Source organism: Sphaerulina musiva (assembly GCF_000320565.1).
Source record: "Sphaerulina musiva SO2202 unplaced genomic scaffold SEPMUscaffold_3, whole genome shotgun sequence".
Taxonomy (NCBI): domain Eukaryota; kingdom Fungi; phylum Ascomycota; class Dothideomycetes; order Mycosphaerellales; family Mycosphaerellaceae; genus Sphaerulina; species Sphaerulina musiva.
In genome coordinates, this window is record NW_016017385.1 from 937354 (window position 1) to 958663 (window position 21310).

The 21310-nt window shown below is 52.7% G+C and overlaps 9 protein-coding genes across 9 annotated transcripts; 4 read left to right on the top strand and 5 right to left on the bottom strand.

Annotated features, from left to right (window-relative positions):
• Positions 1–71: 71 nt before the first annotated feature.
• Positions 72–2386, top strand: SEPMUDRAFT_124483 (uncharacterized protein). Its single transcript, XM_016901916.1, has 2 exons — positions 72–2144; positions 2208–2386. The coding sequence occupies exon 1, from the start codon at positions 967–969 to the stop codon at positions 1666–1668; it is 702 nt and encodes a 233-aa protein (XP_016762385.1). The 5' UTR covers positions 72–966; the 3' UTR covers positions 1669–2144; positions 2208–2386.
• SEPMUDRAFT_41623 (uncharacterized protein) lies at positions 1846–2355 on the bottom strand (the record flags this gene model as incomplete). Its single annotated transcript, XM_016908834.1, has 2 exons — positions 1846–2144; positions 2208–2355. The coding sequence occupies 2 exons, from the start codon at positions 2353–2355 to the stop codon at positions 1846–1848; spliced, it is 447 nt and encodes a 148-aa protein (XP_016762386.1).
• A 2588-nt stretch (positions 2387–4974) lies between the features above and the next one.
• On the bottom strand, positions 4975–7339 carry SEPMUDRAFT_148034 (uncharacterized protein). Its single transcript, XM_016904661.1, has 2 exons — positions 7073–7339; positions 4975–7010 (listed from the first exon to the last, which is right to left on the bottom strand). Exons 1-2 carry the CDS (start codon positions 7191–7193, stop codon positions 5203–5205), a joined length of 1929 nt encoding a protein of 642 aa, XP_016762387.1. The 5' UTR covers positions 7194–7339; the 3' UTR covers positions 4975–5202.
• A 543-nt stretch (positions 7340–7882) lies between these two features.
• On the top strand, positions 7883–9002 carry SEPMUDRAFT_148035 (ribosomal protein S16). The gene is made up of 3 exons (XM_016904662.1): positions 7883–8034; positions 8178–8238; positions 8296–9002. Exons 1-3 carry the CDS (start codon positions 7941–7943, stop codon positions 8591–8593), a joined length of 453 nt encoding a protein of 150 aa, XP_016762388.1. The 5' UTR covers positions 7883–7940; the 3' UTR covers positions 8594–9002.
• A 3016-nt stretch (positions 9003–12018) lies between these two features.
• On the top strand, positions 12019–13025 carry SEPMUDRAFT_131965 (uncharacterized protein; the record flags this gene model as incomplete). The annotated part of the gene is made up of 2 exons (XM_016902457.1): positions 12019–12390; positions 12441–13025. 2 exons carry the CDS (start codon positions 12019–12021, stop codon positions 13023–13025), a joined length of 957 nt encoding a protein of 318 aa, XP_016762389.1.
• A 133-nt stretch (positions 13026–13158) lies between these two features.
• Positions 13159–15028, bottom strand: SEPMUDRAFT_148036 (uncharacterized protein). The gene is made up of 2 exons (XM_016904663.1): positions 14112–15028; positions 13159–13988 (listed from the first exon to the last, which is right to left on the bottom strand). Exons 1-2 carry the CDS (start codon positions 14926–14928, stop codon positions 13264–13266), a joined length of 1542 nt encoding a protein of 513 aa, XP_016762390.1. The 5' UTR covers positions 14929–15028; the 3' UTR covers positions 13159–13263.
• A 332-nt stretch (positions 15029–15360) lies between these two features.
• SEPMUDRAFT_124489 (uncharacterized protein) lies at positions 15361–16018 on the top strand. Its single transcript, XM_016901917.1, has one exon. It carries the CDS (start codon positions 15414–15416, stop codon positions 15591–15593), a length of 180 nt encoding a protein of 59 aa, XP_016762391.1. The 5' UTR covers positions 15361–15413; the 3' UTR covers positions 15594–16018.
• SEPMUDRAFT_131968 (uncharacterized protein) lies at positions 15361–16531 on the bottom strand (the record flags this gene model as incomplete). Its single annotated transcript, XM_016902458.1, has 1 exon — positions 15361–16531. One exon carries the CDS (start codon positions 16529–16531, stop codon positions 15962–15964), a length of 570 nt encoding a protein of 189 aa, XP_016762392.1. The 3' UTR covers positions 15361–15961.
• A 563-nt stretch (positions 16532–17094) lies between these two features.
• On the bottom strand, positions 17095–21249 carry SEPMUDRAFT_131969 (uncharacterized protein). Its single transcript, XM_016902459.1, has 2 exons — positions 20163–21249; positions 17095–20096 (listed from the first exon to the last, which is right to left on the bottom strand). The coding sequence occupies exons 1-2, from the start codon at positions 20872–20874 to the stop codon at positions 17689–17691; spliced, it is 3120 nt and encodes a 1039-aa protein (XP_016762393.1). The 5' UTR covers positions 20875–21249; the 3' UTR covers positions 17095–17688.
• Positions 21250–21310: the final 61 nt, after the last annotated feature.

A 21310-nucleotide genomic window follows, 5' to 3' on the forward strand; every position in this document is an offset into this window, starting at 1 on the left:
AGATGATGGGAATGTATTGTTTACTTTCCTTTAGATGAGAGTTGATGCCTTGCAGGAGACGTGAGTTGCTGCTTCTTTTTATTGCTTCGACTGCTTCGACGTCCATTTTGCTCTTCATACAATCTCATACATCCTCTGTTGTCATTGAAGACTAGGCCAAAGGTCTCGCAAGAGAAGAAATCAGGATGCAACACTTTGGCACAGCCATGCCGGCCAGATCCCCATTGCCAGACTCGTCGGCCCTTGAGGCGGGCATCATAGAAGACGAACGCCCATCAAGACTATCACGCGTTCAGGACAACGTTCGCAATCTCCTTCGAACGTCAGTATTGGGATCAGTAGCAAACTCCCCCACAACACCTATCCATGATCGACGACAGGTGACAGCGACCGTCAACTCGCCCGCACTCCGGCCGGTTGAGCGAGACCAACCACTGCGTTCACACCCGCCGTCACCAACCCTAGGACTCAGATCTCCAAGACGACCTGCTCAAACGCGATTCCCAGTTACAGCACGACCAGAAACTATGCCTAGTCCAGCTGACTCCAGCACATCTGTGAGCACCTCCCATTCTGAGGATATGAGAAATTTCCCTTGTCCGCCCTCAAACCATCAGCGAAACATTCAACACACGGCTCATCGGTCTACACTGTTCAATACTCGAGCAGTGGCGGCATTGAATCATCCGGACCTGAGCGAATTTACTGTCTCGGACTTATCTCAGCAAAAGATCAGACACGGGCAGCAGCACCGAAGAGCCTGGGCCAGACATCGGGCCAGTTCTCATGGCTCGGGAAACTTGCGTGGGAGACACAAGCGTCGAACAAACCGGGCAGCAGGTTCGACTGGGCTGTTGTGCTTCTTGGCTGCTTTTCTGTTGGCTGCTTTGGTGGCAACCTGTAAGTACTCGCGTGGCAACAGCAGCGTGACAACTTTGCTGACAGGACCCAGACATCTCTCTCGCCATGAACGTGACCGGACTTAATACGACATTCCACGTGTTGTTCGTATTGGGCATATTACTGGCTACCATTATATTCTCGCACGCTCTCATTCGCGTCATACTGTACAGCAGGGGAAGGAACAGTGGCCGTCCGGCATTTGTGAGAGTGACTAGGGAAGGTCACCGACGAAGAAACCGCCATCATCACGACCACCTACATCCGCATGTTCGACGGATCCCCACTCTGGCCGGCGAGCATGAAGAACCTTTCGTACCGCCGATGCCAATCGAGGTGCACGTATCTAATGATGAAGTCCGAGCAGATCCCATTGTGGACAGTCTTGCCACTATCACACAGACACCTCAGGACTGGGACAAAGATGCTCCAAAGCTCGCCAATCCGCCGCCTGCGTATGGGCGCTGGAGAGATAGTGTTCGCGCCAATCCGGATCTGCTCCACTGGGTTCCCTCTCCAATAAGTCCAATCACGCCAGTGCTCCCGTCGCCCACATACGAAGAAGCTATGGCAGCTGGCGCTGATGACAGGCGAAGCAATCCACCAAGTTATGTTACCAGAGAAAGTCCGGCACGGCAGAGAGAAATGCAGGCAGCGCGAACCCGTGCCGAGAGCTTGGCAGTTGTGGAACCAGAGATGTTCGAAGTGCGAGGAAGTAATAGTCCAGGCGCTGGCGCCGGACGGAGAGGTGTTGGAGAGGCCTTTTAGAGCAGAGATACCCCCGGCATCCAACTCGTAAAGATGATGCATTGAGCTTTTGCGCTTGTAGTCGTACCGTATAGACAGACCGCGGCGCGGTGTCCCATACAGCTGCGCGTTCCTTTCCACCCCAGCACATCTTGTCTCTTTTCATCTCATCCTGATCTCTGCTTGAAGTCTTCTTCATCACCGCTTCGCATCTGGCTCGACATGTCTTCCCTTTTTATCTCTCCCTTCCGTAGACGGCAGACCCTTTGAATCTTTATCCCACCACTCTTTCCAAAACTTCTCGTCTTCTTTCCGCTTTGCCTCTTTTTGTTCTCGTTCTCTCCGCCTGTCGTCCAGTGTCGCGAACCATTCCTCTCGTGCAGCGTCCTGTTCAGCTTGCGTGGCATACAGCATCATACAGTTGTTCATGGCCTTTTGCTCTTTACGGCACATGATAGTGGCCGTGAAGGTGCGCGACGTGCAGCATGCTGCGAATTCTGATCATAGCGTTGTTACATCAGCGCGCGGTCTGAAGGATGATAGGGCTAAATGATATGTACCTCGCACTTCATCGGCGCATTTTTGGCGGACACGCTTGTGGTATAATTCGCGTACTTGCGACTCTTGTGAGGAGGAAAGGGGTAGAGGCGAGCGTGAGGGATTGGGAACGATAGGTGCACTCCTGGAAGTCGGTGAGGTGGAAGACATCATTGTAACCATAGCATGGTGGTGATCATCAGATGGGGAGTAGAAGTAATGTGCTCATCCAACCCGACTCAGCCAGAACGCGTCCGAGCTTCTTCACATTCGAGTTGGACGCTCTTCGGATTAACCTTTGATCCGCATTGAAAGCTTCTAGAAACCGCCAGACATGAACTGTGACCATCTACATATGAACCCGATCTGTTTTGATACAACCACTAGATCAACAGCTACCACCTTACCAAGCCTAGCTGAATAAACCTCTACGGCAAATAACGTCACAACAACTTCAACATGGCATCAGCAGACGCGCTGAAGGCCGAGGGCAACAAGCTCTTCGCGGCCAAGGATTTCACAGGCGCAGTCGAGAAGTTCTCTGCAGCAATCGAGGTCGATCCGTCCAACCATGTGCTCTATTCGAATCTTTCAGGCGCCTACGCATCCCTCAAGGATTGGGACAAGGCTCTCGAAGCGGCCGTCAAGACCACTGAGATCAAGCCAGACTGGTCGAAGGGCTGGGGACGTAAAGGTACAGCAGAACATGGAGTGGGCGATCTTATGGGTGCTGTGCAGTCGTATGAGGAGGCCCTCAAGCTTGACGCCAACAATGCGCAAGCCAAGTCTGGATTGGAGTCGGTGAAGCGAGCGATTGACGCAGAGGCGAGGGCAGACGGCGTCGACCCCAGCGGCGGACTCGGTAACATGTTCAACGATCCACAGCTGATTTCGAAGCTGGGCGCGAACCCAAAGACGGCACACTTGCTCGCAGACCATCAATTCATGGCCAAGCTTAACAACATGAAGAACAACCCACAAGGCATGCAGCAGGAAATGTTCTCCGATCCCCGATTCCTGCAGGTCATGAGCGTACTCTTGGGCATTGACATGTCTTTCAACCCCACCGACAACGCCGACCGCGATGCTGCCAAGTTCCAGGACCAGAGTGGTGGCGCTGAGGAGGATGTTGAGATGCCGGACTTGCAGCCAACAGCAGCAAAGAAGGAGGAACCGAAGAAAGCGCCAGAGCCGAAACCAGAGCCGGAACCAGAAGACGAGGAGGCAAAGGAGAAGAAAGCCAAGAAGGCTGAGGCGGACAAGGAGAAGGCAGCGGGCACAGAGGCCTATAAAAAGAGACAATTCGACGAGGCCATTGCGCACTACACAAAAGCATGGGAGACTTTCCAAGACATCACATACTTGACCAACCTTGGTGCTGCAAACTTTGAAAAGGGCGACTACGATGCGGCCATTGAGGTGTGCAAGAAGGCCGTTGAGTTTGGCCGTGAGGTCTACGCCGACTGGAAGATCATTGCCAAAGCGTTCGGACGCATCGGTTCATCTTACGAGAAGAAGGGCGATCTTGCAAATGCTATCGAATACTACCAGAAGTCTCTCACCGAGCACCGTACACCCGACATCCTGAACAAGCTGCGTGCGGCTGAGAAGGCCAAGAAGAAGGCCGACATTGAGTCCTACATCGACCCAGAGAAGGCCGAAGAGGCGCGAGAGCTCGGCAACCAGAAGTTCAAGGACAGTGACTGGCCAGCTGCAGTTGAGGCATACACGGAAATGACCAAACGCGCACCACACGATCCCCGAGGCTACTCAAATCGTGCAGCATGTCTCATCAAGCTCCTCACATTCCCATCTGCCGTCACCGACTGCGACGAAGCCATCAAGCGCGATCCAAAGTTCATCAGAGCCTACCTTCGCAAAGCACAAGCCCTTTTTGCTATGAAGGAGTACAACAAATGTATCGACGTCTGTGCCGAGGCTCTCGAGCACGACACTGACGGCAAGAATACTCGTGAGATTGAGCAACAGAGTCAGAAGGCTCTACAGGCACAATTCAGCGCTCGTGACGGCGAGACGGAGGAACAAGCACAGGCTCGTATTCAGCGCGATCCAGACATCATGGCCATTCTCCAGGACCCTGTCATGCAGAGCATTCTGCAGCAAGCAAAGAACGACCCAGCTGCTCTGCAGAACCACATGCAGAATGCGGACATTAGGATGAAGGTGCAGAAGTTAGTGGCTGCTGGCGTCATCAGAATGGGTGGCAGGTAGAAGGACAGTGGCCCAATACGAAGCATGAAAATGAGTGAATGATTCGTTCTTTTGAGTTCGAGAGTGTGCCATGTGTGTGTGTGTGTATGTATGTTTTAAAGGCATAGCGAAAAAGGTCAAAATGGTAATGCTATATAGGAGGTACTGCTGCAGATCCGCAGCTTCTCTGCTTCTGAACTCTCTCGTCGCCATATTATCTCAATATCCCAGTAGGTTGCGTTGCCCACTTCCACGGACATCAAACCACACTAAAGAGACCCTAACCATTTGCAGCCTAGGTACCTTAGTGTTTGTCCATATTCCAAATCACGTGAACATCACAAAAAGAAAAGTGGTATAGAGTAGAATCACTCAATTTCGATGGAGATTCTAGACTACTTCAACGCCAGCTCTAATATCAACTATAGTTGCCATATCAGCCATTCTTTGCACTCAACGCCATAGCTATTCGTTCAAAGTCTGCATGACATGATGCCTTCTTTTCCGTTTCCAAGTCCTTAGGTACTGCTGCTACCCAACTATTTTACTCTCGAGACCCGGGGTGCACATTGAGACTCGTCGAATCAATTCTAGGCTACATTACACTAGCTCTGATATCACCTCTATGGGCTATACTAGCTATCCTTTACACTCAGCGCTATAGCTGTTCGTCAAAAGTCTGCATAAGATGATGCCATTTTTTTCGGTTTCCAGGTCCTTACTGCTGCTGCCACCTATCTTACTCTCGAGACCCGGGGTGCACGGTGAGAATCGTCGCAACACGCCTGATATAGGTAGGTAAGGACGTTATCGCTCCTTCCTCCCCAGATATCGAACATATAGCTCATTTACAAAATAGTCGTGTTTAATGCCCGGAGGTCTCTTTTGCGCAAATTCATCCAAGGCATCCTGTAGTTTCCAATTGAGACGCTCTACAAGGTAGCAAACAATATTCGCGCCAGTCCGGTTGAAACCGTAGTGACAATGTACGCCGATGGTGGGGTGTATTTCATCTCCACTAGAAGATTTGAGCTTGATCGATTCTCGCAATGAATCAATCAGCGCGATAAATTGCTCCACTTCATCAGCACTGGGTGGCTGCTTGCTCACAATTGGCAGCTTGTAATACTCAATGCCAGCAGCCTCGAGCCCCTTCTTGTCATACACTGGCACATCGAGACTGATATCGACGACCGCCGCCACTCCATCGGGTATGACTTTCCAGCCGTACTTTTTCGCGAATTCAGGAGGACTGTGCACCTCATCGATCTCACGCATGGTCTTCATAGCTCGAAAAACACCACCAATCGGTTCTGAGCAGGGTGCAACGGCTTGCCACTTCTTGAGATTCTTGACGTCCCATTTTCCACTGGTTGTCATGTGCCGAAGCTGCCACCCGGGGGCGACCCGAGCGTCCGCATAGGTAGCGAGGAAGGTCTCGATTCGCCGAGACAGAATGCGCACATCGCTATTGGAATAAAGCAGTCCGTGAGATGTCGGAGACGGAAAAATTGTGGTTTTCAGATAGCTTCCATGTACGGTGGTCGTTTCTTCCTGCTGTATCTCTGCAGCGGAGGCGTGGCTAGGTGTGTGGGATATGTGACTCGTTTCGGTTTGTGTGGTAGGCTCTGTTGCCACGCTGACATCGCTCGCTTTCGCTAGTAAAGATGGAATTTCCAAGTCATCCCGTTGGGGCTCAGCTGCCTCGATAACACCAGAAGCAGGGTCTGTAGCCACAGAATCATGTCGATCAGGCTTGAGCCATTTCTTAATCCGTACAGCCTCCTCCACTGGCGCCAACTTATCATCTTCTGCCGCCACCAACATGAGAGGCACTTTGATTGCAGCCCAGGTCCTTTTGCCCAAGATGCTGTCTTCTCCGTCCTGTGTAGCTGTAGTCTCTTGCATTGCCGCAGCTGCGATGTACCTCTGAAAAACAGCCGACTTTGACTGCTGGTTGAAGCGCAGCTGTAGTTTCTTCGTCTCGGTATCGGCGCCCTTGCCAATCACACGTAGGACACTTGCACTCTCTTGGCCACCGATTCGATCATACATGCGCATTAAATCGAATACTACGGATGGCAGGTAGCCCAATCGCGCAATCCCACGCAGTTCATGCTCAGACATTGTCCGGGAGCGCGGACATATGGCAACCAGTGAAATTATTACATCGGAGCAGAGATGGTGCAAAGGCGAGCTCGACGAGGCAAGTAAGGCGGTGATGGAGCAGCCCATGCTGTGTCCAATCAAAATCACTTTCTGATTCGTCTCCTTGTTGCGATAGCGGTCTATGGCGACGTAAAGAAGCTCGGCAAAAGCAGTGGTAGTATAGGCTTCGATCTCATCTGGCCTGAAGTCGGACAAGCCGCACCCAGGAAGGTCGATGGCAAGGCATGGCGCAATTTGAGTGAGAGAATTGAGCAATGGAGCAAACTGCGCAACAGAGCCCCCAAGACCATGCTGAAGGACAATCAATGGTAAGTCAGCAGGTAGCTTCTCCGCGTTCGTGTGCTGGTTGTAGAAGGTCCTAATCCGAGGATAGACATGGCCAGATGGAGTTTCGTATCTCTCGAACTTGCTCCTGGCCCTGAGGAGTCCCGGGTCTGTTGAGGCAGCTGCAGTGGAAGTGAGCATTGTGGGATATGGCGAACAGTGGCGAGCAATGATAGAACTATACCGTCCGTGATGCGCTGGAACATGGGCAGCCTGCTTATAAGCCACGTGAAGGCGGCGGCCCCAGCGACGCCTGTGATAAGCAGCGCAGGCCCGTGCAGAGCGTTGACCACACTCGTCGCCATTGACCACGCTCAGCCGGTATTTGCTGAGTCAGTCAGTGGTGGAGGCGGGTTGGAGAAGACATGTATAGGAGAGAGGGGAGGAGTGGTGTGAGGTGCATGGAAGCAGAAGGTGACTGAGGTAAGGCTGGAGGTGTGGCTGTTGGCTTGGCAAGGCAAAAGCAAGGCAGTTGGCAGACCAGGGTTCCTGGAGGGCTTTGTGAGGGCCGAAGCCAATGAGCAAAGCGGTTCAACGCACCTGCTCTCAGCTCGAGAGCGTAGAAGAAGTTAAAGAAAGAAGGTATTAATCGGCGTAATGGCAGTTGCAAGTCGCGCGACGCGAGTGGTGCCTGGAGACACGGCGCGTGACCTCATCATCGTTGCGAAGTACAGCCATCACTGCATACCTGGTACCTGACCGTAGGTATGTACATGTACATGTAACATGTATTTGATGGGAGGCCGATAAAGATCAGCGAGGCAATGAAGCGGAAGTGAATAAAGGTAGAAATGGAAGCTGAAGTTCACTTCATATGTCGGCCTCGGGTGTGCAAGTAGGTCAGGTACCTGTAGCGAGTGCGAGGAGAGGTGAGAGGTCAATGGTGATCATGCACTCACGTGATCGAAAATAGAGCCAGGATTCGAAAATGGGGACTTGGCGCTGGTGCACTTCTGCGCCTTGAGAATTTCGGAGGCCATTTGCTTACACCACACTCCATCCACCCAGCGCACCCTCCTCGCCCACCTACATCCTCACCCAATACCGCAATCATGCCTGGAGTCTCCGTTCGCGATGTCCCTGCCGACAAGTTCATCGACGCCTACGCTGCCTTCTTGAAGCGTCAAGGAAAGCTGCCAATTCCAGGTATGGAATGATCTTCACTACCAGAGAAAAAGGAATTGAAAAGAAAAGAATAAGAGATGGAACGGCACAATCATATCAGAGAAACCTGAATCCCGTGAGGAACGGGGGACATGTGTCAGCAGCAAAACTGACACCGTCTACAGGTTGGTCCGACACTGTCAAGACCTCCCACGCAAAGGAGCTTCCACCACAGAGCCAGGACTGGTAAGTGGCTGTTGACTTCCTCCCTATTCCCCCCCTAGCAGCAACTAACTCTTGCAGGTTCTACATTCGCTCCGCTGCCGTCGCCCGCCACATTTATCTGCGCAAGACTGTCGGTATCGGCCGCCTGAGGAAGGTGCACGGTGGCACCAAGAACCGTGGCTCGCGCCCATCGCACCACGTCGATGCTTCTGGCTCCGTCGACCGCAAGGTCTGCCAGGCTCTCGAGAAGATCGGTGTCCTCGAGACCGATGAGGAGAAGGGTGGCCGTCGCATCACTCAGTCCGGTCAGCGTGATTTGGACCGTATCGCCCAGACTACTGTTGAGGCCGAGGAGGATGACGAGGATGACGAGTAAATGTTACTGCTCTCTTCATGACCAAAAGCTATCCCGTCCGAGGTGCAAGACAGGGGAATTCGATGCATTTGCATGGCGCGGCGTTGCGGATGGCCTGACAGCGGAATAGCTGCAGCGCGCAGGAGCCGGCTTTAGTGACTGAATGAACCAGCTTGATACCCAATTTCAGTCTTCTGCCGCTTCTTACTTGCTATCTCGCCTCTTGTTTATGAAACTTATCGCGCCAGTGAACACGGTACTTCCTGCAACACCTGGAGGCGCTGCACCCGACGTAATTACAAAGCCACGACATGCGACTGAACAGTGAACACTAGCAATACAGCTGAAGGACAAAAGTTTTGAGAAACTCCGCTGTATGAATTCTGCCAAAGGTACCTACGCAGGGGACAGATTTGAAGCCTGATCACCCTACTACGCATAGCAATATGACAAACATGCACCTTTCCCGCTGCGTCTGCCAGATTTGGGCATATAGGTATTTCTTGTTCGTTTCCCTAGTCAGAAATGCCATATACATTTCTATGCTCTCCCAGTCCACCCTCAATATTACAGCGTTGTGCTTCATATCCTTAAAGGCTACAGTACTTCCTCATACGTGACTCCCACTCCGCTCGCTATGGGCTGTGCACCCTAGCCCCCACTGATAGCCACAATCAACTCCCAAAATCGGTCCAGATACCCGGCCGGAGGCTCATCATCAATGTAAAAAGTTGCCAGTTGCAATCAACACCGAAATAAGGAGTTTGCAGAAGTCGCTTCCGTGCCAAGAGTGGAAGTTAGTGTCCATCTGGATTGGGGAAAGCTTCCCAAAATCCTCGCCTCCTGTGCATCCATGCCCGGCCGTACCTCCTAGGTACATGTACCTGAGTCCTTCCACCTCACCTGTCGTCCTGATCTGATAATACCATCGCATACTACCTTTGTATCGGTGCTCACGGACCATACGCTGCTGCCTCCTTCTAGTGGGCGCTTCTGGGTTCTTTGTGGCCTTCTCTTGTTGTCATTCTCTCACCCGTGCATGTCGCATCCACTTGTCCTCGCCCATCGCCGCCGACCACAGTCCTACGACGAGCGACAGATCAGCATCGCACTCGGCGATTGGTGCAAGAAGAGCATACCGGTCCCAATGTGCTTGCCCGGCACATCTGGTGACCGTGATCGTGACCGTGACCGCCACACTTGAAGCAGTGACGCGGATCTCGCTGAGGTATAATCGCTTGTGCCGTCACTCGCGTGGGCCACGACCAAGGTCTCGGTATAGTACGCTGCTACAGGTGGCGTAGGGAAAGAGTATTGGTGGTAGGCCGGCGAGGCAGCACAGGCTCATCACTGATGGAGCGGCAAGGATGTGCCCGTGCTCGGCCTGGTGCATGTACTGCCACGGGCCCTGAAGCATGACGGTGGGCTTGAGGAGTCGTTGTGGCTGTCACGCCGCGAGGGCTGGGGGATAAGATTGAGCCATGTGCCTTCCTGTGGTGGTGGCGCTGCTGCTCTTCCTGGCGGTGCTCGAGTATCTGGTTTGGTCGCACAGCAAGATCCTCGCAGCAACACTGCTGCCGCTCTACTCGGCGGCCTTCTCTGCGCTGCATGCGAGTTGATGGCGATCGCAATGTCGTCTGTCGATGTTGCGCTGCTGGCGCACAACGACGCCATTACAGCGATGCGCTGGAGAGCGCATGTGCGGTGCGATTCAGAAGCAGCATGAATGCTCGCGGAGGCCCTTCCATCCACTGTGATGGCGTCCCTTGGCTCTATTGCTGGAGGCGGGATGGAGCCCGAGAACGAGGAGCCAATCGCTGTGTTGCGGGAAGGGCCCGAACCACCAGTGAAGGTATATAAAGGGCGGAGGAGCAGACCGTTCGCCCCCCCACGGGGGGCAACGGTGAACAGTGGTGGTCTAGTGGAAATTGGCAACAGGTAAGTATCCCCGCCTCCCCACATTACTGTGAATACGTTAACTACTCTCGCAGAGTCGAGTCTCCCTTGATTCTCTAAATGGTCCTCCTTGGGTAGGACGCAGAGTAAAGAATCAAGGTGAGACTCACAACAATCATCAATTACTAACGGCAAACCACCATGATCACCGCCTCAATCTTGGTCAAGTTGGGGTTGTGGGAGTTGTTTCCAGGAGGCTTGCGAGCCTTCTCTTTTTGCTCTTTTGCTCGAACTTGTATAAAGCAGAGATAAAAGAGACCATCTTTCTTTTGCATATTTCTGGCTCTGCAGCTCTAAGGCTTTGCGCCAGCATCAAATGGGCACAGGGTGTACAGCTCGCGATCGGTTCGACTGGACATGAGCCATCTGTGCCACGTCCGAATTCAATAAGTTCTGTTCTCTCTCTCTGTTCAACGCGTCCTTCTGTCCAACGTATGACCTTCTCTAAGTACGAACGGAACACATAGTCAAACTGCTCACATAGCCGCGCGACAGGCAGTCGAACCACGCAAATGCCAAGATAGCGACTTTCTCGTGGTACTTCTGCATCGCACAACACGCTTGGTTCTGGAATGCTGAAGACATTTCTTCTGATCTCCATGGTCACGCGAGCAAGATGCGCAGTCTTCGGCCCTGACAGCAAGCTGCACGCTTTGAACAGTCTGTTCGGGTGCGAGACGCGGCAATTCCACGTTCCAAAACCCGCGACTCGAACCTTGACTTTCCGACGTTTGCTTCCCAAGCGCGAACCGGCTTGCGAGCAAGATGCACGCGTTGTATAGTCTGTTCGAGTCCGGGACGCGGCAATTTCACGTTTGGAAATTCGCGACTCTAATCAGGACTTTCCTACGTTTGGGTGCCTAGCGCGAACCAGCCTTACTGAAGTCAGCCTCACAGTCTGGACGCCTGAGGAGGCTTTGTTCATCCATCCCTTTGTCAATTGCAGAGCTCGCGAGAGGATGCAAAAGAACCATGGGCGTCTGTGAGAGCCAATCCATATCAGCTTGTGGCCAATGGTCCGCCACAACAACCTAGCAATGGTTGGATGCAGTTTTTCGCATCTATTTTTGTGATTGGATTCTATTGTCAAGCTCGCAGATCCCACGGTTCGCGAGGAACAAGTCGATGCTGTGTGGATGCTGTCATTACCTATGTAGCATCTGGCATCTGGCTATCTGGCATGACTAGGAGCGCTACTAGCTTGGCTGTCAGCGAGGTGGCATGAGAAGCCATGCACACCTCTCCGATACCGTGAGGACAGAGAGGATTGTCATCCTTGTAGTCACAACAGATCGGTCGAAGAAAGTCCTGTGTGTACAAGCCAGTCGCAGGTACCTAATCTAGTTGGGATCCTTCCTTCACCTTGGGCCCTGGACCCCTTTCGTCGGCTGTTTCCACGCCAAGCTTTCTGACCCGTTATCAGTTCAAAACTCTACACACCTATGGCAACCTCTCACAGACGACAACCTCCCAACACACCGCAAACAACCATGGCGCCCGGCAATCAGCCCCTGCCAGTCAAGCGCAGATCGAAGAAACAGAAGCATCGGCGTGATATACAGGCCAAGAAGGGAGATGCCTGGTTGGCCGACAAAGACTATGTGCCCAGAGCCACCCGCATGGAGGGGCAAGCGTGGGTGAAGCGATTGGAGAAAGCCATCAGATACTTCGACGACGTGCCTTCGGACAGCGTGCCGATGGATTGCCAGTGGGAGGCCTTGAGTCAGAACGACCCACAAATTCACAGAAAGATTCTCGATGGGGCTCCATTGCTGGTCAACAAGAAGGACGACCTGCAGCGCAACCGCATCATATGGTACAACGGCCTTGATGGCAGGCACACGTTCAACAGACGTAACAAGGTGAGCGCCACATGTTCATGACAAACCGGTACTGAGCTAACCGCCGATAGCACGCGTCGATGAACTGTGCGCTCGTGCGTCTCGCAATCTGCGACAACCCTCCCCGCCCGGTCTCGAAGGTCATGCTTCTCTACTTCAAGGCGTGTCAAGAGCAGGTGGACACTCCTAAGATCAGCGAAGACCGAGAGACTTTTCTACGAGAATGGATAAAGCCGGAGTCTGACGACATCTACATCTTCAGTTACACGGAGATGAAGAAGTTGTCTCAATCGTTTGGCCGCATCCATGCCAATGCGGTCAAAGAGGTCACCCAGAAGCAAGACATGGACGAGTTGGAGCGTGGACTTGCCAACATGGAGATGGAAAATCCCTACGAGAAGCTGGCCAAGCACTACGCGTCCTGGGGTGATGGCGAGGGGAGCGGAAAGACCACTGACTCTTCAGAGTATAGGGAGATGGGAGATTTGGTGAACGCCGCAATTGATTTCTGCGATAGGGTCTTGGCCGAGTACCCCCACGAAGGTAACGAGCACCTCGGAGTCGAGGCAGAACACGTTATGAGCATCCACGCTACCGTCGATATGATGAAGAAAGTGGATGACCTTTTGAGCGCCTTCGAGAAAGTCAGTATCTGATGGACGCACTTCTCCTGGGGGACGGTGAGAAACCGAAAACCTGATTCAGGTAGCCACTCAATACCATCTCGAGCTCCCTCGTATTGACAAAATCAACTTTCCTCACATAATGTAATTGACAAAGATGCATGTCCGTTATCATAAGTGCACTACAAAAAGAAAAGACTTTCACCTCCCTCGCCACTCTCCTTCCCTCATACCAGTCACGCAGTATTAGCCTAAGTACTTTACATACTGATCAAATCTTCTTTTTCTTCAAAACCACCTTCCACGCAGCAACCGGTCCCACATTCTCCCACTCGCTCGCCTCCACTTCCCAGCCAGGCGAACAACAACGATACTTCTCCGGAGCAAACGCCGAGCAGGAGAGTTCAATTCTTCTGAGATCTGGACATGTCGTTGCTTCCCTCGTGATGGCAGGGTGAAGAACCTGGTGATACACGGCAGTCGTGAGCGCGACGTCGGGGTCTTCGCGTGTCGGGCCGAGGATGTGGAGGGTTTGGAGGTGGGGTGGGAGGAGGAGGAGATGATTGTTGTTGTTGTTGTTATTGCTGTTGTTGTGGACGAGGGGGTTGTGTTGTTCCTGGGAAGGATTGTTGAAAAATCGATGGCTTCCGACGAGGGCGCGAGGAGTGACGGCGAGGTGGAGGAGGTTTGTCATGGGTTGTAAATTTCCGAGGGGTTCGTCGTATGCTTCGTGGATGCGGGTTCCTGTGGGCTCGGGATCTGCTTCGGGGAGGTTGCAGAAATTGTTACGGGTGTCAAGTCGTACGGATTCAAGGTGGGTGCCAAAAGTGTTGAGTGATGCGGCGATGCTTTGGAAATCGAGAGGGTATTCTTGGACGGCCCATTGTAGATCGATTTGGCGGAGATTGGGCGCTCGGCGTAAGAGGTATGCGAGCATTACGTTGTCCAGCTGGCATTGGCGCAATTCGATGCTCTTGAGTCCCGGCCAGAGCGTTTCTATTGGGAGGAGGGGGGTCAGTTTTTCTCGCTGTTACGTGTTTGGAGGCTGCCTCTGGGGATGTCTCAGAGTGTAGTGGTCACTTCCATAGTTTTTCGCACTTCACTCCAGGGGGAGCTCACCTGTGTCTGGAATGCCAATGGTCCGCGAAGTAAAAAGTCTACTACAGTTGACGCGCCAGCCACTGAAAGTCTCGACATTAGGCATGGAGAGAAGTCGGTTCGCAAAAGCACAGCCAAAGACACCCATATGCTTCTCGAGGCGGATTGCCAGATTTCGTATTTTACGGTAACGTTCTTCGGAGTGATCCTTACTATAGGCAAGCACATCAAGCATGAAGAACAACGGTGTTAGTCGGAGATGTGTTCCACGTTGTGCATCGAAACCAAGGCAGGGCACAGAGACTTCGAGAACCTCGATGTTATCACATAGCAGCATGAGCATAGTAAGGACAACATCGGCTCGCCCACGTTCTAGCTTTGCGCCCACAGCAGATCCAAGTCCCACGGGGTAGCATGAGCTCACTCTACGCATACTTTGGGCGTATTGGAGGCATGAGGTTTTCAGCGATTGAGACTCTAGGTCGACCGTATGCTGGTCATCTTGAGTAAGATGCTCCCATTTGTCTATGACAATCTCGTGGACGCTGCCTGCACACACTGGATCTTTGGCCAATGTCTCGATGAAAGTCCTGGCATTTGCCAGGGGGAAACCTGGGTATGTACGGTACAGGACTGGCTTGACGATCCGATTCAGCCGGAGTGATGTTCTCGCGAGACTTGCTAGAGTAAACAGTTGGAGCTTGATGGCCTGATCGGAGTCGCTGAGCTTGCCGGTGAAGTCTGGATTGCGGCGCTCTCCAATCTCGATAGCAGAAGGCAATTGTAAGTGCTCAACAATCAGGTTGAGGATCTCCTCCGGAAGATGCAGAGTCGACATTCCTGCTTGAGCGTGTGTCCTCGAGGACAAACGGCACCGCCGGTGCCTGTGGAGTCCAGCGGTGCTGCATACGCCTGTGTCGAAACTCGATTGATTCAAGAGCAGGATTTCTGTGGTTGAGTCAACGAGACTAGTAGTACTTTTAGAGTAAGATACGGAGGTAGGTGAGGTGGTCGCATTCAAGTGAGCCGGCGGTGCTCGAAACTCGCGGTGCCATGGAAGCACGTGACGGCGATGGGAGCTGTCACTAGCCGGGCGCCGGGCGGTGCTGCTCCGGTAGATCATATCTGTTGGCCCAGACTGCTCCTCTTCGTCCCTCCATCCTGTCACAAGTAACAAAGAACGATAGAACTATGGCCTCTGACTCCTCGGATCCGCGCAGTTCCAGCAGCATCATCGAGACGGCTCGAGGCATATTCTACCATGCCATGTATCATCAACTACCCGAGCTAGTCCGCACAGCGAGCCAACTGCCAGCGAAGACTATGCAAAGATACATGGAGCGTGATAGGCGATACGATGCGCGACAAGGAGCGATTGGGGACCCGTACAAAGGCTTCATTGATCCAGGTCTGGCAGACGAGATCGACGAAAGGCAACGTGAGCACGACGAGTACCTCCGAGCACAGCAGAAAGATGCGAAACGCGATGTGGATGATGTATAAGAGCTATGACTGCTGGCGTATGATGTGCAGGAAGATGTAAGGAATTGAGTGAGAAGGGTACAGTTCGATGAAAGCATCTGGACGACTCCTCGCATGAACGCCTGTCCTCCAAATTCCGCGAACGTCTCACCCCTCATCCTTTCACGATCTCAACTTGAGCTTCAATTCAAGTGCTGCTATGCCTGGCCTGAGCGTACGAGCGAATCTCTTCCGGGCTACCCATCAGCCCATACAGTAAGTGAGCGTATTGCTATTGTCCCCGGACCATCATGTGCCACGACCGTTGGAATCAGGACGTGGAGTCGATGTCGAAATCGGTTGCTACCTTATAGGAGACTCTCTCATCGGCAGCTTGCTTGGTCTTTCCACTAACGGATAGCTCCATCCACATCATTCGTGCCATTGACCGGCTCGCTCACAGCATTGCCCTTCCACGCTTTAGCAGAGATCCTCTCTCGAATCTGCTGACTCGCGAACGGATCCACATATTCACAACAATCAACAATCTTCTCCCCACTCTCATCACATCTCAGAAAGAATACAATATCATTCTGAACTTTGTCTCCTCCATCACCCGGCAACATCCAAAAGTCCGCCCGCACAACCACGGTCCTCTGCTTCACATCCACCAACACATCCTGCACCAGAATCGCCCAGACCGAGAGGTTCGCGGACATGTCTTTGATGTGATTACAGAAGCCATCGATATCTTTGGGTGCGCCGAGCACAGGACTATTCCGCGCGAAGAGCTTCGGCGCCCACGAGATACGGAAGTGAGGCGCGCAGAAAGATCTCAGGAGATCGTAGTCGGGATTGTTATCTCGAGGTGTGGCGGAATTGGTAGCTTCGATGAAAGCCCTAGCCGTGGTAGAGAGTTTGGAATAGATGATGTCTTCTGCCTCTGAAGGCGGTAGTAGTGGTGTCGTGGTGGCAGGCATTGTATTTTTGCGAAAGGAAGAAAAAAGTGCTCTCTTATCTCTTTCTCTCTTTCTCTCTCTCTGAAGATCTCTCCTCGCAGCAACAACAGAGAAAGAAGGACAGGAAAAATTCCCCCTTTCGCTTCGAACGGATGAGCCCAATATAAGGTATCATACATTTTTCTACATCTCTTGACCGCCAGCTGCCAGCATACCGTAGTTTGTAAATAGCGAGCTGACGGCTTTAGAGTTTAGTAGTTCCGTCTTATACAGACAGCCCAAGGAGCCCTCATCAGCTTCGTTGATTCCACGCTACCTAGAGGCTAGGTTATGGAACCCTCGACTCCTTATTGCCGCTTGGAGCATTCCTTTACTAGGAAGTGGTCACAATCGTGTTCCCTACAACACCACACACATGTGCACACATGTTCACACACATGATCCGCCGCGAACCTAAGTTGCGGGGGAACTGGGAATGGGCCTGTTCGTACTTCGGGACCGATTCGTTGCCGGCGTGCGATGTCATCCTCTTTCTTTTGCAAATGCAGATCTGGCATGTGGACGTAATAATGGGGAATGTTGTCGTGGAATATACAATGCATTAATGTTAGGTACCTATCTTCAAAGATACTCGATGCAACCCTGAATTGGTCACAAGTAATCATGAACGCCACACCAAGTGGCCAGAAACGCTGCCGAAGCTGCTGTTCCGCACTGGCAGCCAGCTTTTCAAGCAAACTCGCGAAGTTGTATCTCTGATAGCAATCAAACAACAAGTCCGTACCGTAAGATTCCCATAAGCAGGTCCCCTCCCGCAAACACGCTTCATATTACTCGTCACTGAGGTGCAATTCTCCATCCGGTTGGTTAACCACCTCTTTGCATGCTTCGAAAGCCCATATTCTGATACCTCAACTGCGACTCGAACTCTAGTGGAGTATTCGTCTCGAGCTCTGGGGAGTCATGTTTCCATGACGTCTCGATCACTTTTGGCTATAGCCCTTCCTGCCGAGCCTCGCGCACCAAGTATATATCAAGGCAACCAAGCGGCGACAAGTTGATTGCTGATGGCGATCGCGGCTAGGAGCTTGCCAAGGATCATGTCGTCGGCAGCGAAGATGTGAGAGTTAACCATGGCTGATGATGATAGAGTGGAAGGAAAGGCCCAATCCATCCTCCTAGTCTATCTCAATGATCTCCACTGCCTTTACCGGCGCAGAAGGAGCGGCGGCCGATGCACTTCGCCCAGCCTCCTCACGCTCCAAGCTTGCAGACCGTACTCCGGTCCGCTCGTCTTTCTTGGGCTTCCAGCTGCCATTAGACTCTACCACGATTGCTTTCGTGTCCGTCAGGCCCCTTTTTTGAAGCTCGTCACGCACGTGGACCAAAAACTCATCGACAATCAGAGTTTGCGGTCGTACGTCACCTCGGCACAGGGGACAGCGCCAGCAATCCACAACCGTGGGCCATTCCGGTTTGATACGCTTGCACACAGAGAGGAACACTTCTAGATCGAAGGCGTCCTTGTGAAGACAATTAGCACCACGAACAGGAACATCGACCAGTCTCGCCTGCGACAATGGTTCCACAACGCTGATAGTCATGTTGCTCGAAGTCACTGCAATCTCGTCCTCGTTGTCAACGGTGCCTCCTTCGGACAGTGCTTTTTTGATCGTCGCCAAAGAGTCTTGGGCGGAGACGCGACCCAGTCCGTCTTTGATGATATTGTGGCTCGTGACACCAATAGTTTCCACGGCGAGTGCGAAATCAAACCTCCGTTTGTCGCTCAAGGGTCGGTTGAGAAAGACCTTGAGCTTGTTGATTCCACGATTGACGTACTCCGTGACATCAATAGGCAGATAGCGACCATGATGCAATTTTCGTCTGGTGTATAACTGTACACCGTTGAGCTCGAACGACAGCGACTCGGGCCAGAAGCTATCGGCAACAACCCAGCTGCTCTCGTCAGTGAAACCGGTTGCCGGTACAGCACAACATCGTAGGCGATACATCAAAGAGTCCTCGCTAACGACTCTCGTATTAGGTTTCCCTGAATCAGCAGGGGCTGGGATAGTCTTTGCAATTTTGTCAAACGAATCGTCCGAGATCTCGAAATGAGCAAGTTGTACTGGAGTTCTCTTCTTGATGGTAGCTGGTGCCATTGCATAACCTGTAACAAAGCGATACAGCCTAGGCGCATCCTGCTTGGGCTCAGCTAGTACCAGGTTCGGACTGCGGAGATGTGCTTGGTGTAGCCCGCAGCGACTAGGTTCTGGGTGCGTTAGCTGAGCCCGTGGGATTTCAGCTTGTGTTGGGAAGACAAGCCGTCTCATAGCTGTAGGCTGTGTGCGCAAAGCTGCGCTATGCGGCGTTGTGTGAGGCGAGGCCAAAGTAGGCGTTCGTCCGGGCGGTACAGGTGGTTGCAGCTGTTGCATGTGGGGTGAACTAAAAGCCTGCGCGTCAGGAGACGAGGGAATACGGCCGATGTTCTGTGGGCGACCCGCTGCCTGCAAATACCGCTGCTGCTGTTGTAGTTGGTGTCCTGGGGACTGTGGCTGCCACTGATTTAGTGTCTGCTGTGGCAACATCTGAGAGTGGAGCATCTGTTGTGGTACTGGGGACATCATGCTCCGCGGCATTGTCCGAAAGAGTGTATAGACGTCCTGCGACACAGCGAATGGTGCTATGGGTTGAGAGGCGATCCCGAGGCGGTTTTCCTCTTGACGTTGTTCGTGAGTCTTCCAGAGCCTGTATACGAGATTCAGTGCCCCATAAGCTTGCTGTTTCTCCTGTGCAGTGCGCCGCCATCGATTATGGACGCAGTTGTGTTGATCCAATTCATGCAGAGACTCCAAAGCTTTAATCCCATCCGACTCTGTTACGCCCCAAAACAAACGCGCAATGGCTCGAAAGCATGTGTTTTGCAGCACGACGCTATGAAGATGCAGGATTGTTTCCATATCCTCTACGAGTGGAGGAGCCTCCAGCTCGCGACATCGCTGCGCAAGACCATCCCAGTGCTGAGGCAGCTTCATCAAAAAGACCTTTATCGATTGCACACGCGCCTCGTATACCTCCCTTGCGTTGTGCGGATCAGAATATAGATCCATGATAGGCTCCGGGAACTCAGAAAAGAACGTGAGCAGCTCATTGTTGACGGCCGTGTTCTGACACAAGAGACTGCCAAGCTGGTCCCAGCTGATGTCAGGCACGTCTTTGAGCGACTTGGGCAGCAGACTCGGCATCACAGTACGCAGACAAAACACCTGACTGAGTACTTGGTAGAACCAGTCCTCTTTCTCAACAGCGTAGCGCAGCAAAGTGAGACGACCGTGGTCGACATCTTGCAAATGAGGTTGCATCGCCTGCTCCACGTCGTGTATCCGCTTGAGTAGAATATGCTTGGGTATTCTGGAGGCCACAGGACGATGCCTCGGCTCACGTGATTGGCCCTGGGGATGGCCATGATTGGAAGGCAGCATAGGGGGCGTTTGGACAGGCTGGACGTTTGACTGCTGAACGGGGCCATGGAATTGTGTTCTCTGAATATTACTTTGTGTGTTCCGATGCTGCTGTTGATGCTGCACTGTTCCAACCTGTTAGAGCTACAAGTACTGAGGTGGTTCACACTTTGGCGCGTGATCGAACTTACGTTGTGTAGGATGCTGCGACTGAAGATTCGGCAGGTACTGTTGCGGCTGCGGAAGGAACTGCGTTTGTGGTGATAGCCCATTTGCTTGGACCGCCATCGAATTGAGAGGCATTCCAGAGACCTGCCAATGTTGTCGTTGCTGTTGCTGTTGCTGTTGCTGGGTTTGCGCCTGTTGTGCCTGTTGTGCCTGAAGGGGCGACTGCATGACCAATGGAGAGCCTGGCCTCGACATTGCGGTCAATCCCGTATAACTCATGTCGAGGGCCATGCGTTGACCGCCGCGGTTCCGGAGTGCCTTGATCTGATGTTCTGGGAATGTCGGCGATTGTGTATTCTCGTCGCTTGGTGCTGGAGAAGGCAGCGATGGCTGCACCAGACCTGTGGCCTCCATGGAAGTTCTGCTGCCGAAATTGATATTCGTGACTTGGGGACTGCGTTGTCCTAGTGCTGCGGTTGTCGCATAGTGCGCCAAATGGGGCCCGGAGTGAAATATATTGCCAGGCTGAGAAGACGACTGCGTGCCTGCCGAATTCGAATTCATGTCCCGTACAGTTCCTTCCTCTTCTCCGTATATACTGCTAGCCGCCACCGTGCCTCTCGGTTGCTGTATCCGTCTCGCATGTTCGCCGGGGGTTGCAGCATTCAAGCTGCTGTTTGCACTCTGGACATCACCGGCGACGTCGACAGTAGCGTCCCCTGTCACGTCTTCCATCTACCTGATCTCTTTGGTCTGTATCCACCCAAGTCCTGCGTGTTTGCGATTGCGTCTCTTGTCGTGTGTACTGCTGCTGCCCTGCTCTCCTCGCCTCTTCTTCGTTGGCACCTCGTCAGCTACGACCATCAGCGCGTTATCTACGCAGGCATGAGACCGCAAAGGCTGCGACGAGGTGACTCTGCGCATGAGAGCCGCTGTGTGTCACTTCATTCAGCGGTGACTTCTCGCTCGCCAGAAGTTCGGGGTGCTGTCGTTGCACAACAGTAGTGGCTGCAAACACTATATAGGACGCGCTTAGGCATGCGTGGAGGTACATCCACAGACGCGCTGTTCGTCTGTGAATGGCGGCGGTTGAGGTCAGCGGAGGTCAACTTGGAGGAGGTATAGTATTTTGAATGTCAGACGAAATTCCAGTCGCGTGCGATGGAGCACG

Coding starts and splice junctions, on each gene's coding strand:
- SEPMUDRAFT_124483 (XM_016901916.1), top strand. CDS start 967: ATGAACGTGACCGGACTTAATACGACATTCCACGTGTTGTTCGTATTG.
- SEPMUDRAFT_148034 (XM_016904661.1), bottom strand. CDS start 7,193: ATGGCGACGAGTGTGGTCAACGCTCTGCACGGGCCTGCGCTGCTTATC. Junction 7,011..7,072: donor GTTCCAGCGCATCACGGACG/GTATAGTTCTAT, acceptor CTTCCACTGCAG/CTGCCTCAACAGACCCGGGA.
- SEPMUDRAFT_148035 (XM_016904662.1), top strand. CDS start 7,941: ATGCCTGGAGTCTCCGTTCGCGATGTCCCTGCCGACAAGTTCATCGAC. Junction 8,035..8,177: donor AGGAAAGCTGCCAATTCCAG/GTATGGAATGAT, acceptor CACCGTCTACAG/GTTGGTCCGACACTGTCAAG. Junction 8,239..8,295: donor CCACCACAGAGCCAGGACTG/GTAAGTGGCTGT, acceptor TAACTCTTGCAG/GTTCTACATTCGCTCCGCTG.
- SEPMUDRAFT_148036 (XM_016904663.1), bottom strand. CDS start 14,928: ATGTCGACTCTGCATCTTCCGGAGGAGATCCTCAACCTGATTGTTGAG. Junction 13,989..14,111: donor CATTGGCATTCCAGACACAG/GTGAGCTCCCCC, acceptor TCCTCCCAATAG/AAACGCTCTGGCCGGGACTC.
- SEPMUDRAFT_124489 (XM_016901917.1), top strand. CDS start 15,414: ATGCAAAGATACATGGAGCGTGATAGGCGATACGATGCGCGACAAGGA.
- SEPMUDRAFT_131969 (XM_016902459.1), bottom strand. CDS start 20,874: ATGGAAGACGTGACAGGGGACGCTACTGTCGACGTCGCCGGTGATGTC. Junction 20,097..20,162: donor GTCGCAGCATCCTACACAAC/GTAAGTTCGATC, acceptor AGGTTGGAACAG/TGCAGCATCAACAGCAGCAT.